This window comes from Aquarana catesbeiana, linkage group LG01 (assembly GCF_042186555.1).
Source record: "Aquarana catesbeiana isolate 2022-GZ linkage group LG01, ASM4218655v1, whole genome shotgun sequence".
NCBI classification, from domain to species: Eukaryota; Metazoa; Chordata; class Amphibia; order Anura; family Ranidae; genus Aquarana; species Aquarana catesbeiana.
In genome coordinates this window covers 107,956,711-107,972,730 of record NC_133324.1, presented here as the reverse complement: position 1 = coordinate 107,972,730, position 16,020 = coordinate 107,956,711, and the positions used below count along the sequence as shown (strand labels likewise).

Sequence of the window (16,020 nt, the reverse complement as noted above, 5' to 3'; positions counted from 1 at the left end):
AGAGTCCCGCTGTCTCTGTCAATGGACGCAGCAGCGTGACTCAGGTGTGAGCCCGCACGGGTGCCCCCATGGAAATCTGTTTTCTGTGGGGACACCCAATGAAGAGGAGGGGCCTGGAGTGCCGGTGGAGGACCCCAGAAGAAAAGGATCAGGGCTCTGTGCAAAACCTTTGCACAGAGCAGGTACGTATAGGCATGTTTGTTATTTAAAAAAATAAATAATTGAATGTTTACAAACACTTTAACTTGATGTGCAAGGTGGTAACAGGGTCTTTCTTAAGTGAGCTGTGGCTTTTTTGGTGGCTTTGTAGCATTCCTTTTTTTGCTCATCATTCCTTCAGTATGTGTCTGTAAATCCATGAAAAGTGTATTTTTTTATACATGTAATTACCTGTAAAAAACACACTGTTACCAGTGTGTTTTATTTGGCTGGAATGATAGGAGGATGGAAAGTGTAAAATTTAGGCACTAAAGATATTCTTTTGTCCTCAGAAAGATGGTAGTATCGAATAATGAATACCAATAAATAAGCTTGTGAAGCAACATGTTTATAATTTAGTTTTTATAATCTTTATCATGTGATTTTGAGTAATTCTGAAAAGACAAAGGCTCTTTCCTTTGCAAGTCTCATGATCACAATAAGTCATGATTGTTTGATAACTCTCTAACTGCCATATCACAAATGCCAACTCTGGCATTCTTCTTAAAGGGCCATGAAATATATATAGTATCTCACAAAGTGAGTACACCCCTCACATTTTTGTAAATATTTTATTATATCTTTTCATGTGACAACACTGAAGAAATTACACTTTGTTACAATGTAAAGTAGTGAGTGTACAGTTTGTATAACAGTGTAAATTTGCTGTCCCCTCAAAATAACTCAACACACAGCCATTGATGTCTAAACTTCTGGCAACAAAAGTGAATACACCTCTAAGTGAAAATGTCCAAATTGGGCCCAAAGTGTCAATATTTTGTGTGGCCACTATTATTTTCCAGCACTGCCTTAACCCTCTCGTGCATGGAGTTCACCAGAGCTTCACAGGTTGCCACTGGAGTCCTCCTCCACTCCTCCATGACAACATCACAGCGCTGGTGGATGTTAGAGACCTTGTGCTCCTCCACCTTCCATTTGAGGATGTCCCGCAGATGCGCAATAAGGTTTAGGTCTGGAGACATGCTTGGCCAGTTCATCACCTTTACCCTCAGCTTCTTTAACAAGGCAATGGTCATCTTGGAGGTGTGTTTGGGGTCGTTATCATGTTGGAATACTACCCTGCGGCACAGTCTCCAAAGAGAGGGGTTCATGCTCTGCTTTAGTATGTCACAGTACATGTTGGCATTCATGGTTCCCTCAATGAACTGTAGCTCCCCAGTGCCGGTAGCACTCATGCAGCCCCAGACCATGACACTCCCACCACCATGCTTGACTCTAGGCAAGACACACTTGTCTTTGCACTCCTTACCTGGTTGCCGCGACACACACTTGACACCATCTGAACTAAATAAATTTATCTTGGTCTCATCAGACCACAGGACATGGTTCCAGTAATCCAGGTCCTTAGTCTGCTTCTCTTCAGCAAACTGTTTGCAGGCTCTCTTGTGCATCATCTTTAGAAGAGGCTTCCTTCTGGGATGACAGCCATGCAGATCAATTTGATGCAGTGTGCGGCGTATGGTCTGAGCACTGACAGGCTGACCCCCCCACCCATTCAACCTCTGCAGCAATGCTGGCAGCACTCATACGCCTATTTCCCAGTGACAACCTCTGGATATTACGCTGCACTCAACTATGTAACTTCTTTGGTTGACCATGGCGAGGCCTGTTCTGAGTGGAACCTGTCCTGTTAAACCGCTGTATGGTCTTGGCCACTTCTTATATCCAGGCCATCTTTAGGTAGAGCAACAATTCTTTTTTTCATATCCTCAGGAAGTTTTTTGACATGAGGTGCCATGTTGAACTTCCAGTGACCAGTATTAGAGAGTGGGAGCGATAACAACACATTTAACACACCTGCTCCCCATTCACCACTGAGACCTTGTAACACTAACAAGTCACATGACACCGGGGAGGGAAAATGGCTAATTGGGCCCAATTTGGACATTTTCACTTAGGGGTGTGCTCACTTTTGTTGCCAGTGGTTTAGACATTAAGGGCTGTGTGTTGAGTCATTTTGAGGGGAGCTGTACACTCACTACTTTACATTTTAGCAAAGTGTAATTTCTTCAGTGTTGTCACATGAAAAGATATAATAAAATATTTACAAAAATGTGAGGGGTGTACTCACTTTTGTGAGATACTGTAATTGTTATTTTGTGGATCAGTTTTGCTTTCATGGCACTGAATATAGAATTATATACAGCACAGTCAACTCCCAGTGCCAGATTTAAAAGTGGGCAAAAGGGGTAATTACTCTGGGCCCCCCTTCCAGAGGGGGATTCCCTGCCAGAGGAGGCCCCAGACTTCCTTTATAAAAAAATAAATAAATAAATAAATACACTTATTTTCCTCGAGACTTTAGTAGTGTGTTTGTTGAGGAAAGTGTCCAGTTTGTAGCTTTTGCCAAGCTCCAGTCATGTCATCTCAATAGGCAATCCTATTACATGATGAAAGGCTTGCTGATACCTTTCCAGGTGATCATTAGCTGTTCAGGAGAGAGGTAATTCAGTAAATTGGCACTGATAAAGATGACCCACAAAAGAATTGCTCTGTGCCTACTAGCTGTTGTCCTCAATATGATACAGTCTGATGAGTTAGGCAGGCCATTGATTATGCAAATTTCTTTCTTTCTTTCCTTCCTTCCTTCATGGGTGGAAGGAAATTAAATCACTCGATTCCCCCATTAACACAGTCAGCGTTGATGGGGGACTGCCTCTCACAGTGTTATTGTGTTCTGCTGGTTGAAGGGGAGTGGGTTCATGGGGAGCTTTCCTGGCTGTCAGAACACAGTGATTATTGCTGGCAGGCTGGTTGTACCCACATCAAAAGATGGGCCATCCTGCCCATCTATGGCCAGTTTAAGTTAAAGATCTTGCAGATGATAACTCCAGGAAGAAAGGCTGAGATGTTTGACTCACCAGTTCCACTTACCTGTGTAATATGTATTCTAATGCCCCGTACACACGGTCGGACTTTGTTCGGACATTCCGACAACAAAATCCTAGGATTTTTTCCCGACGGATGTTCGCTCAAACTTGTCTTGCATACACACGGTCACACAAAGTTGTCGGAAAATTCGATCATTCTGAACGCGGTGACGTAAAACACGTACGTCGGGACTATAAACGGGGCAGTAGCCAATAGCTTTCATCTCTTTATTTATTCTGAGCATGCGTGGCACTTTGTGCGTCGAATTTGTCTACACACTATCGGAAATTCCGACAACGGATTTTGTTGTCGGAAAATTTTATAGCCTGCTCTCAAACTTTGTGTGTCGGAAAATCCGATGGAAAATGTGTGATGGAGCCAACACACGGTCGGAATTTCCGACAACAAGGTCCTATCACACATTTTCCATCGGAAAATCCGACCGTGTGTACGGGGCATTACAGTCAATAAAATTGAAAAAGAAAAATCAGACAGTGTCTCCTTTGGAACCTAGCAATATTTTTTCGAACAAATGTGGTTTATTATTCGTTTCCTTTTTGTTTGTCATATAATTTAATTTTTTATGTTGGGCCCCCCTCCCCCAAACTTGAAATGCTGCAAGCCCCCAAGGTCTAAATCTGGCACTGGGAACTCCTGCCATTCTTTTTGTAGTTTTGGGTATAGTGGGAAGATTTAGAACTTTTGCTACGTTTTCCTTGCTGTCTGTGACTCCATGGGGCAAATTCACTCTCGCTTCCTGTGTGGTTACCTGGACTAGGAATTTATAATAGGTATGCAGACAATATTAAAGAAGAATGTCGTGAAAGAGAAATATAACATTTCACTTTTCTATACTTTGGGAAAATTCGTTCTCAGTTTATGTTGTAGCGCTCCAGCACATAGTGCAAGGAAAACTTTCCCAGTGGGGACACAAAGAGCTATAAAAACTCAGAGGATCAGCCCTCCCCTGCTGTACCCAAAACGAAGGAAAACATTTTATCAGGAGGTCTAACTTAAGGTATTAAAACATCAAGTTTTCTAAATAGACGTTAGGACTTTTATCTACATACTTGTTAGTAGCACTTTAACAAAATCAACTTTTTGCTCTGTTTGAGTATAGCTGTCCTTTAATTCATGGCAAAGAGAGAATCAGACAATAACACAGTGTAAGGATCAAACAGTATAGAAACAGGATTATAAAGATATAATAAAAAAGATATTTTTCATAGCACTTACAAAATGTACTTAATAGTTTACAAAGCAATAACTACTATAATATGTGTCCTAAAGGGAAAAAAAATGGCTAAAGTATCAAGTATTAATGCAAGCTTTTAATTCCATCACTGTTGGTTAAATATCTTCAATACTGTCCGCATCACTGACCCTGCACAATTTCAGAGATTAGAATCTAATGTCTGGTACACACAGGAAGGTTTTTTTTTCATTCAACCCAGTGGGCATAAGTGATGTTAGTACAGCGATCTCACCGCTGAGCTACTGTGTACGGGGGAATGCCCCCTGGTTTTCCAGCATGCCCATTTGATAAAAGCTGGTGTGTACCAGGCTTAACTTCACTTTTTCATGCTCATCCTGGGTAAAAAGAAACCTCCAAAGGTATGGGGAAGATGGAGGCTTTGTCACCTTCCTCTAATTATGCAATGCTGGGTGCCTTAGCAGCCAATCACTAGGCCTTGGAACTGTCACTTGGGGGCAGGGAGACACTGTTAAAACTTAGCATGGCAAAACTGGCATGTCTTAACACATTACGTTAAAGCATAACAGACTTGATAAAATAGTGCGATTTTTGCAGAGACATGCCTCCCTATTACCATGCCCCTAACAGGACACAGAAACTGTCTTCTCTCTCTTTTCCCAGCCACAGTAAGACTAATGCCCTGTACACACGGTGGTATTTTCCGACGGAAAATGTTCGATGGGAGCCTTTTGTCGGAAATTCCGACCGTGTGTAGGCTCCATCGGACATTTTCCATCGGAATTTCTGTAGCACAAAATTTGAGATCTGGATCTCAAATTTTCCGACAACAAAATCCGTTCGCATAAATTCCGATCGTGTGTACACAGTTCCAACGCACAAAGTTCCACGCATGCTTGGAATCAAGCAGAAGAGCCGCACTGGCTATTGAACTTCATTGTTCTCATCTCGTCGTACGTGTTTTACGTCACCGCGTTCCTGACTTTCGCAATTTCCGACCAACTTTGTGTGCCTGTGTGTATGCAAGACAAGTTTGAGCCAACATCCAAGGAAAAAATCCATGGATTTTGTTGTCGGAATGTCCGATCATGTGTACGGGGCATAAGTGGAGAGCCGAGGAAGAGAGAAGGTAAAAAATGACTGGCTGGCTGCTGGTGAATTCCAACTCCCCACTAGACTGCAAGGTGAAAGGTACAATGTAATTGGCTGCAGCCACAGACAGAGCAGAAGGAGAGCCAGATTGGAGATGGGAGCCATGGGTACAGAGACCATTGGGAATTTTAGTCCCCTAGAAGCCTACTATGATCAACGTGAGACTGCATGGGACCACAAGTGCCAGAGGCTGGGCAGTGCTGGAAGGGAAAGGAGGGTTAAAAAGCCCATGCTGCGGGGACAGAGGAACATGTGGAGAGTTGGTGGAGAGAGAGAGTGCTCTTGTCTAGTGGTTTGTTATCACCATGAACAGGGGAGCCCAAACATCAGAGGCCCCTTAGGGAGTAAGCGTTTCAAGAGTATTTTGTTAATACAGCAGATTATGTGTGTGTGTAGTCATAAGGACATATCACAGTGGAATAGCAGTTTATATCATTCAGCAAAAATTCCTACATTTGTGGTCAGGCTAGAAAAAAGTATTTACACTAACGCGAGGGGGGAGAGCACAAATAGCGGGATAACTTTGCTCATGTTGAGATTCATTTAAACACTGTCAATGCTTTTGTTACCCATTAAGAGTCAGAGGGTTGGGTCACAACCCCCCCTGTTCTCTTTGCTTTATAGGGAGCTGTCAGATGTTTGTAAAAATGTATGTGCTAGAAAAGTGGAACTACCATTTTATTACTTATTTATCTATTTTTACTGTGGAGCAAAAACGCACAGAGACTTTCACTGACTAAAGTTTCTAAGCTTTATAATAATGGGCTGTCTATTAATATAAATGGCTGGCAACCCTGGGGGCTCCTCTGTGGAAAGTAGCAGAAAAAAACCCACATGGATCTTGAGTAGCTAGCTAGTCAGCAGTTGTGTTCTAGACTAAATGAAAATATAAGCATCTGGTTTTCATGGGCAAGATGTCAACTTTTGCATTTTCTTTGCCTCAGCTATCAATTTATTTGTTATTAATTATGTTATTAATCCACAGGATGTATTTCTGGGTAAGTTGAGTAAATACATTGGAGGTCTCTGGGGTTCCACATGGCACATATCCAAAGGAATTCACTCCTCGGAAAACGTCATTACAGATAAGAGGACTTCCCGAATCTCCCTGTGTGGAATAAAGATCAAATATTAAGCAATAATCTTGGAACAAAACATAATAAGGTAAAATTGGTATGTAGAGTGGGTTTGTCATTGAAATATTTCTCACTGAAGGCCATATGTATCAGCAGGTTAAATACAACATTACATTTTTTTTTTATTATTAAAGCTCCATTTTAGTTAATTCACATTGACCAAATTGGGTGAAATAGTGATGGAAATTAAAATGTTTCCTGTGAAGACTGATCTGCATATTTGATTAATCAATGATTAAGAAAGCACTGAAGAAACTCAGCATGACAACCACCAAGCCAGCATTTTCATAAGAAGCGTAGTAATGACTAACTCATATTTTTCTCAGCTAACTGCAAAGTTCTGGGGAAAGATTTGAGATAATCCCACCACCAGGTTACCATATTTTGAGGAAGTGAATTAGAATGTTTTTACAGATTTGTAAAATGATTATGGCTGTAAATAGGAATGAAAATGATTTTTTGAATTGCGCTCTTCTTCACTGATTCATAGACACTTAACAACTTTAAAATGAGCCTCCTGTCATGTGTGATATTATTAAAAGCTGACAGTTGATGTTATGCTTATACTGTACTTACCACTGTTTAAAATCATTTTTTTCTTTGCTATATAATTTAAATATTTATGTTTTTTTTATAAAGACACTAAACAGGAAAGAGGCTGTTTTGGACCCCTACTAGTGGGCTGCGTTGTGTTCAGCAATATTGCTCACTTTTAACTAAAAAAAAGAGCACAGCCCCAGACTCTGCACTCTGTAACTTTTAGCCACTGAAACAAGTGAAGGCATCTGTTATGAATGGACCCCATAACTAAAGTTACTCCATATTAGATCGATCATTAATTACTATTGTAGCTAGAGGTTTGGATGGTAGTGTGGAATCTCCCCTTGGGCTCATTTAATAAAAAACAAGGATTTTTCAATTAACTTTATGTATCTATTGATGGACATTGCTGAAAGATCATTATATTGGTCTTTGCTTTGCTGTTTGATAAATGGCCTCAAAACCCATGATTAAAGTGAAGTCCAGGGAGGTAAAATGCCTTTTGTTCACTGTTGCTTCATAAATATTTCTCCCCAATCACAACAACAATTAAAAGAAACCTGTACTGAAAAGCGAAGGTTGCCATTGCTTACCTCCATTTGGAAATGCTAGTTGCCTTGCAGTCATGCAAAATGTATTCTGCTACATTTCTTTGATGAAAATAATCCAAATCAGTGTATATTATTTAGCCCATAGGAAAGTTATACACTTTATAAATGCAGTATTTTTTTACTCGTCGCCCGCCAACTCCGTACTTACCCCATTCAGGTAGCGGCTTCCCCCTGTATCTCCTACCGAGTCCCGGCGGCTGCTTCTCATCCTGGCCAATTGGGTCTTAGGATGCTCTGCCAATCGGGTCTCAGGACCTGCTTCCTGATTGGCCAGGAGGAGAAGCAGGAAGACATTAGCAAATTTTAATTTGCTAATGTCACACATGAGGGTGGGCTCTGCACCCCGAGCCCACTCTTTTTGAAGCCAATTAGTGCCTCAGGCTCTAATCATGTGCTTCAAAAAAAAAAACCACATAGAATTCCATGCGTCCAGTGCTCTGCATGGAGGTTAGGGGTCGGGCGCATGGATTAGGGTGGCGGCACCCCTTACAAGCGGCTGCCACTGGGGCTGAACATTGTAACTACCATCTTTTTATTCCGCAGGACCTCTGTATTCAGAAAATATATCTTGTTCTAGGGATCTTAAGTAATTTTAAAGACAAAAATGCACATTGCTTCAGAGGAGAAGTGGCTAAAGAAACGTTCTTGCCCTCTTGCACTGGAGAAAAAGTGGTTTGCGAGAATACAAAAAAAAGGACATTACTCTTACCTTGCAAGTATCTTGTCTGTCAGAACCCACATTAGTGCAAATCATATCTGCTGTAATTACATATTTGTGTCTCCAGTCTTTAATGCATTTTGTTCTATTTAGTATTGCGACATGGGCTTCTTTTAGTGTGTCTGAATGGTTGCCTGATTCAGTTCTTCCCCATCCATCAATCCTACATACTGTGCCTTCTGGAATGTCTTCAAATGTCTCTGGTAATGGAATGATGTTAACAGCATCCCCAAGTGTTGCCTTCTTAGATAACTGGAAGGACATAAATCATACAACACACATTTGCTACACATTTGAAAAAGTTTACTTAGCACTTGTACAGCATATCTGCTGAATGCAAATATACACCCAGCTGCCTTTTGTCTCAAAATTTTCTTCATACTACAAATTGCTGCTGATGGCATGTAAAATACGCATAGATAGCAACATTAGCTTTTATATGCAGTGAACATGGTGCAAAGAAAAGTTTTATCAAGCCCCTGTGTAATGCACTCTTTTTAGAGGAACATCCCCACTTATAACCAATGTGTGCCACTCATCACCATCAGGATACACAGATCAGTTGTCTGAGTGGCTATGTACACTTTTCACCCCTGCTGCTGATAAGAAAGATACTGCCATTCGGAACCCTTGCCCACCAGCTGTGTGAGAGCACAAATTAAAGAGCTCAGAGGTTACCACTGATTGGATTTTTTTTGGACCAGTTATGTTTCAAGGCAATGTTGAGGCCATTAATCACCTATGCAAGGCAACTCACTTTGCTCTGACACCCAAATAAAGAGGGAGCTGACAAGTCTTTTAGCTGCTTAACAGCACTGGAAAAAATATTGATTGCCAAGGCTTTTGAACAGGACACTTCTGGAATGTTCTTCCTCTCCATGAATTCATCAGCGCATGCCACTGTGGTTGATAGCTCAATAAAGTGGACCTAAACTCAAAGGTTGAAGGTTTTCTATGTTATATGGAACATTAAGAAATGTTAATTATGTCTAAGCATCACCCTGAAAATGTTACCTTTTGACTGGAACTCTTGAAAATTAGCAGTGCATTTCCTGATATGTGAGTGTGCCCAAAAAACCATAGATGTATATGTGCATATCTATGGCTCTGCTGCCTATGACTGCTTGTCTCAGGAGATTAGAATTTAGATTTGGCGATGTCCCTGCAGTGCTGTTTACTATTCTTGCTGGAGGCTCTTACTTGAGGAAAAACATTGCTGCCTCTAAAAGATGACCACCTCTAATCTGAGACACATTGCAGAGGCATGGTAAAAGGGAAAGCTGCAGGTAGGCAAATGCCTGGTGACTGGTCCTTTTTCCTCTGTCTCCCTTTGCTGGCAAAGCTTCCATAGCTGACTCCTGTTTTAAGGAGTTTGGTTTGGTTTGGTTATCGTTTGCATCAATCATGAGTTTGTCAAGCATCTTTGATAAATGTAGGGCTGTAGTGGTATTTAAACTTTGAATTGAGACTTACAAAGCAATGTATACTCAATCTGATCTCAAAATACCTCTGTGTGCTTAAATCAGGGTGTTTTCAAGCATCTCTGCTAAATAATTGATATTCAGATTATATATCTGCTTGTAAGTGAGGAGACAATATTTTAGGGAGACACCATTCTTCCTTCAACCTTAGGTTGTCACTATAAGAAACCATGCATATTTTATGAACTTATGCAATCATACAAGCAAACAATTTACATAAGGGGTACAGAATAGGTACTCTATGTGCAATTCCTACCTGCAAAAGTTGAATATCATTTTGTTTTGCTGTGCGGTTATATAACCCGTATGGAAAGAGTCTGATAACTTTCATCTTCTGCTTCTCTGATTCATTTTGTGTCATTGAATGAGCACCAAGAGTTACTGTAGTTATTTTTGCTATCCTAAGGAATATGACAGAAATGAAAAGTTTAAAGCAACATTAAACCTGAAGCTCATTTCGATTTTGTACATTTGTATAGTCTACATTGTACATTATACTTCCCACTAGTTCCTAATTCTGGACACCTTAGTGAAGGGAAGAATCTTTGTGGCCTTTGACCACAATCTTTGTTGAATTCCTGCAAAAAAAGGGGGGCACAACTACTTTCTGGGACCCAAAGATTTTCTACTGAGGAGAATTTGCTCTGTTTATAGCGCTCCAACGTAGAATTTGGACCTCATCAGCCTTGGTGTGTCAGAGAGTGTGGTATTCCCTAGTGGGTTGCTAACACTAGGAACCAATGTAACCCAAACATCAGCAGCTCCTTTTCGGTAAGGGCTATATATTGTAAGTAAGAGTGACTCTTAACTGTATTAAATAAAAATGATCGAAGATCTTTCTTGGAATTTAGCCCTGTTTTTTTTTCTTTACCAATTATAAACATTTAACAGTTTTCCTCATTTACTGAAAATATCTGGCTAAAAATAATTTATGAAATCAGGGGAAAAGAATCCTCTCTGGGAGGGGTTGGCAGTCAACCATTATGTAAGCCTTGATCCAAACACTTCCACCTTTAAGATCTCAGCCCCTAAGTGAACTTAAATGCCCCGTACACACGGTCGGACATTGATCGGACATTCCGACAACAAAATCCTAGGATTTTTTCCGACGGATGTTGGCTCAAATTTGTCTTGCATACACACTGTCACACAAAGTTGTCGGAAAATCCGATCATTCTGAACGCGGTGACGTAAAACACGTACGTCGGGACTATAAACGGGGCAGTAGCCAATAGCTTTCATCTCTTTATTTATTCTGAGCATGTGTGGCACTTTGTGCGTCGGATTTGTATACACACGATCAGAAATTCCGACAACGGATTTTGTTGTCGGAAAATTTTATAGCCTGCTCTCAAACTTTGTGTGTTGGAAATTCCGATGGAAAATGTGTGATGGAGCCTACACACGGTCGGAATTTCCGACAATAAGGTCCTATCACACATTTTCCGTCAGAAAATCCGACCGTGTGTACGGGGCATATGTATAACAAAAGACAATTTTTAATTTTTTTTTTACTTTTGGATAGAGTGAAGAGGTATTAGAACACCTATCAGTTTTTATTGATGTCTGTGCCCCAATTAGGGAGATTCACCCTCTCTATTTGCCCTGCTTACCGTTATGATCAAAAGTGAAAGAAAAAGACAAATTTTAGGTTAATTTTAAAACAGTAATAGAGGAGAAATCTTCAATGGGGACACTAGTTCTAGTGACCCTGTTGACACCCTGGGTTTCACTCACTTTGGAGGTATTTCCTCTCACTTTCTGTTTATGCTATGAGACAAGAAGTGAAGGGGAATCTCACCAATGGGACATAGATGGCAAAAAAAAATGACAGGAGTTATAACCCTCCCTTGTCTCCTTTTACACAGGCATTACGTTTGTCTGTTTGTCGACCTTCCGTTGACGGAGAAAAAACAGACATCAATGTATCTCTATGGAAAAAACGGATGTAAACTGATGTTTATCCATTTACATCTGCTTCCGTCAACCGTTTTTTTGAAACAGATCAAAGCCCTATTTTTCTTCTGTTAAAAAAAATGGATCGGATGACAAGTGGACATAAAACTGACAAATGGTCAGTTTTTGCATGAGAAATTGGCTTTAGAAGATGTAAAATCTGATGTAAAACTGATGTACAACAAATTAACTTAACAGAACGCCCCTGTGAAAGGACCATTAGGCCCCTTTCACACATGTGGACTGTCCCTTTCATCAGTTCAGTCATATTTTTTCAAAGAAAAAACGGATGAAGTTTACATTCATTTTTCATCAGTTTGTCATTCATTTTTCATCCGTTTTTACAGTGCTTTGAAAAAGTATTCACACCCCTTGAAATTTTCCACATTTTGTCATGTTACAACCAAAAACATAAATGTATTTTATTGGGATTTTATGTGATAGACCAACACAAAGTGGCACATAATTGTGAAGTGGAAGGAAAATGATAAATGGTTTTCAAAAGTTTTTACAAATATCTGAAAAGTGTGACGTGCATTTGTATTCAGCTCCCCTGAGTCAATACTTTATAGAATCACCTTTCACTGCAATTACAGCTGCAAGTCTTTTTGGGGCTGTCTCTATCAGCTTTCTTGACTTTGACTGGGCCTTTTAACACATGAATGTGCTTTGATCTAAACCATTCCATTGTAGCTCTGACTTTATGTTTAGGGTCGTTGTCCTGCTGGAAGGTGAACCTCCGCCCCAGTCTAACTGGTTTTCTTATAAGATTGCCCTGTCCATCTTCCCATCAACTCTGACCAGCTTCCCCCTGCTGAAGAGCATCCCCACAACATGATGCTGCCACCACCATTTTTCACGGTGGGGATGGTGTGTTCAGGGTGATGTGCAGTGTTAGTTTTCTGCCACACATAGCATTTTGCTTTTAGGCTAAAAAGTTAAATTTTGGTCCCATCTGACCAGAGCACCTTCTTCCACATGTTTACTGGGTCTCCCACATGGCTTCTCACAAACTGCAAAATGGGATTTCCTATGGCTTTCTTTCAACAATGGCTTTCTTCTTGCCACTCTTCCATAAAGACCGGATTTGTGGAGTGCACGACTAATAGTTGTCCTGTGGACAGATTCTCCCACCTGAGCTGTGGATCTCTGCAGCTCCTTCAGAGTTACCATGGGCCTCTTGGCTGCCTCTCTGGTTAATGCTTTTCTTGCCCGGCCTGTCAGTTTAGGTGGTGAGCCATGTCTTGGTAGGTTTGCAGTTGTGCCATACTCTTTCCATTTTAAGATCATGGGTTGAACAATGCTCTGTGAGAGGTTCAAAGCTTGGGATATTTTTTGATAACCTATCCCTGCTTTAGACTTCTCCACAAATTTATTCCTGACCTGTCTGGTGTGTTCCTTGGCCTTCATGATGCTGTTTGTTCACTAAGGTTCTATAACAAACCTCTGAGGGCTTCACAGAACAGCTGTATTTATACTGAGATTAAATTATACACAGGTAGAGTCTATTTACTAACTAGGTGACTTTTGAAGGCAATTGGTTCCACTATATTTTAGTTAGGGGTATCAGAGTAAAGGAAGCTGAATACAAATGCATGCCACACTTTTCAGATATTTATTTGTAAAAAAAAAATTGAAAACCATTTATCATTTTCCTTCTACTTCACAATTATATGCCACTCTGTGTTGGTCTATCACATAAAATCCCACTAAAATACATTTACATTTTTGGTTGTAACATGACAAAATGTGGAAAATTTCAAGGAGTATGAATACTTTTTCAAGGCACTCTACATCTGACTGCTACAGTCCTTAACCACTTGAGTCCTGGAGCCATTTTTTCATGCAAAATGGTGCATTTGTCCATTTACATCCATTTTTCGTCCGATCCGTTTTTTTAACGGAAGAAAAATAGGACTTTGATCCATTCCAAAAAGTGGATGTTGATGAAAGTGGATGTAAACAGATGTAAATGGATGATCATCAGCTTACATCCGTTTTTCTATAGAGATGTTTGATGTCCATGTTTCATCTGTAAACGGAAGGATGAAAAACAGACAAATGGAATGTCCGTGTAAAAGGGTTCTGCTTTTTGATCTAGGAATGGAACCATTTCACGCAAAAGATAAAAGAAACATGGATATCAGTAAAGAAATGATGATGCCATACACCTTACATTAGCAGGAAAGTTGAGATGAACTACTGGAGAATCAACATCCTACTAAAACAGTGCTTCTCAACTCCTGTCCTCAGGACCCACTAACAGGCCAGATTTCAAGCATTACCTTGGGGAGATGCAAACTAGAATACCACAATCACTGAGCAGCAAATTACATCACCTGTGATGTATTTCAGTTATCTTGCAAACCTGGCCTGTTAGTGGGTCCTGAGGGCAGGAATTGAGAACCACTGCACTAAAACAACACCAAAAGAGGGGCTGAAGACATTATTATAATTATTATTATTATTCAGGAATTATATAGCGCCGACAGCTTACGCAGCGCTTTACAACATTAGGGCAGACAGTACAATTACAATACAATTCAATACAGGGGGGAATCAGAGGGCCCTGCACATTAGAGCTTACAATCTAGGAGGGAGGGTCAAGTTATACAAAAGGGTAATAGCTGTGCTGTGGGGAATGAGCTAATGGAGAAAATACTGCAGTTGTTAGATGGAGGCAGGATAGGCTTCTCTGAAGAGGAAAGTTTTCAGGGATCGTCTAAAAGTGGATACATTTGGAGACAGTCTGACAGGTTGGGGTAGCGAATTCCAGAGGGTGGGCGAGGCTCGGGAGAAATCCTGGAGGCAGATATAGGAGGAGGTGATGAGGGAGCTAGAGAGCAGGAGGTCTTGAGAGGAACGACGAGGGCGATTAGGTTGGTATTTTGAGACTAGGCCAGTGATGTAGCTGGGGGCAGAGTTGTGGATGGCTTTGTAACCTAATGTTAGTATTTTAAATTTAATTCATTGGGCAAGTGGCAGCCAATGGAGGGATTGGCAGAGAGGGGTAGCAAACACTGTGCGGTTTGTAAGGTGGATGAGTCTGGCAGCAGTATTCATGATGGACTGAAAGGGGGGATGGTCTATTTAAAGGTAAGCCAATGAGGAGGGAGTTGCAGTAGTCAAGGAGAGAGATAACCAAGGAGTGAATCAGGAGCTTTGTGGTTTCCTTGGTTAGAAAGGGACGTAGTTTGGAGATGTTGCGGAGGTTGAGGCGGCAAGCTTTGGAAAGTGATTGGATGTGGGGTCGAAAGGAGAGTTCAGAGTCCAGGCTAACACCTAGCACGCTGACATGAGGGGATGGGTGGATGGTTGTGCCATTGTTCTTGACAGATAAGTCAGGGGAAGAGGCACGTGGGGGAAATATTATAAGCTCGGTTTTGGACAAGTTGAGTTTGAGGAAGTGGTGTGACATCCATACAGATATGTCTGTTAGTAAGTTAGTGATGTGCGAGGAGACTGATGGAGTGAGTTGAGGGGTAGAGAGATAGATTTGTGTGTCGTCAGCATAGAAATGATATTGAAAGCCCTGAGAGGCTATCAGCTGACCCAGGGAAGAGGTGTAGATTGAAAATAAAAGTGGTCCAAGAACAGAACCTTGGGGGAGTAGTGGAGGAAGTAAAATTTTAAGTGACACTGAAGGTGCTGTGGGATAGGTAGGATGAGAGCCACTGAAGAGCACAGTCATGGAGACCAAGGGAGTAAAGTTTTTTGAGGAGGAGGGGGTGGTCAACCGTATCAAAGCTGAAAGGTCCAGAAGTAGGAGTACAGAATAGTGTCCGTTGGTTTTTGCAGTTAGTAGGTCATTTATGAGTTTTAAAAGAGCAGTTTCTGTGGAGTGTTGAGGGCGAAATCCAAATTGAAGGGGATCAAGAAGGTTGTTTTTAATGAGGTGGTCACTCAGTTGGTTGTAAAACAGGCATTCTAGGAGTTTAGAGGAAAAGGGGAGCAAGGAGATAGGGCGTAGGTTGTTAAGGTTGGTAGGGTCCAAAGATGGCTTTTTAAGTATGGGGGTGACCAGTGCATGTTTTAGAGCATTGGGGAAAATGCCAGAGGTGAGGGAGAGATTGAAGATGTGGGTTAGAGAGTGTAGGATAGAGTCAGAGGGCGACCGTAGTGT

General features: G+C 41.1%; 2 protein-coding genes across 2 annotated transcripts in view; both read right to left on the bottom strand.

Moving 5' to 3' along the window:
* Window positions 1-16,020, bottom strand: part of LOC141145574 (granzyme A-like) — a 187,329-nt gene that overhangs the window by 117,506 nt on the left and 53,803 nt on the right.
* LOC141133360 (granzyme A-like) overlaps window positions 4,147-16,020 on the bottom strand; it is a 36,511-nt gene continuing 24,637 nt past the window's right edge. The window contains exons 3-5 of the mRNA XM_073622708.1: window positions 10,198-10,342; window positions 8,452-8,712; window positions 4,147-6,563 (exon numbers count right to left, since the gene is read on the bottom strand). Coding sequence (XP_073478809.1) covers window positions 6,408-6,563; window positions 8,452-8,712; window positions 10,198-10,342 — 562 coding nt within the window. The 3' untranslated portion in view covers window positions 4,147-6,407. The remainder of the gene's footprint in view (window positions 6,564-8,451; window positions 8,713-10,197; window positions 10,343-16,020) is intronic.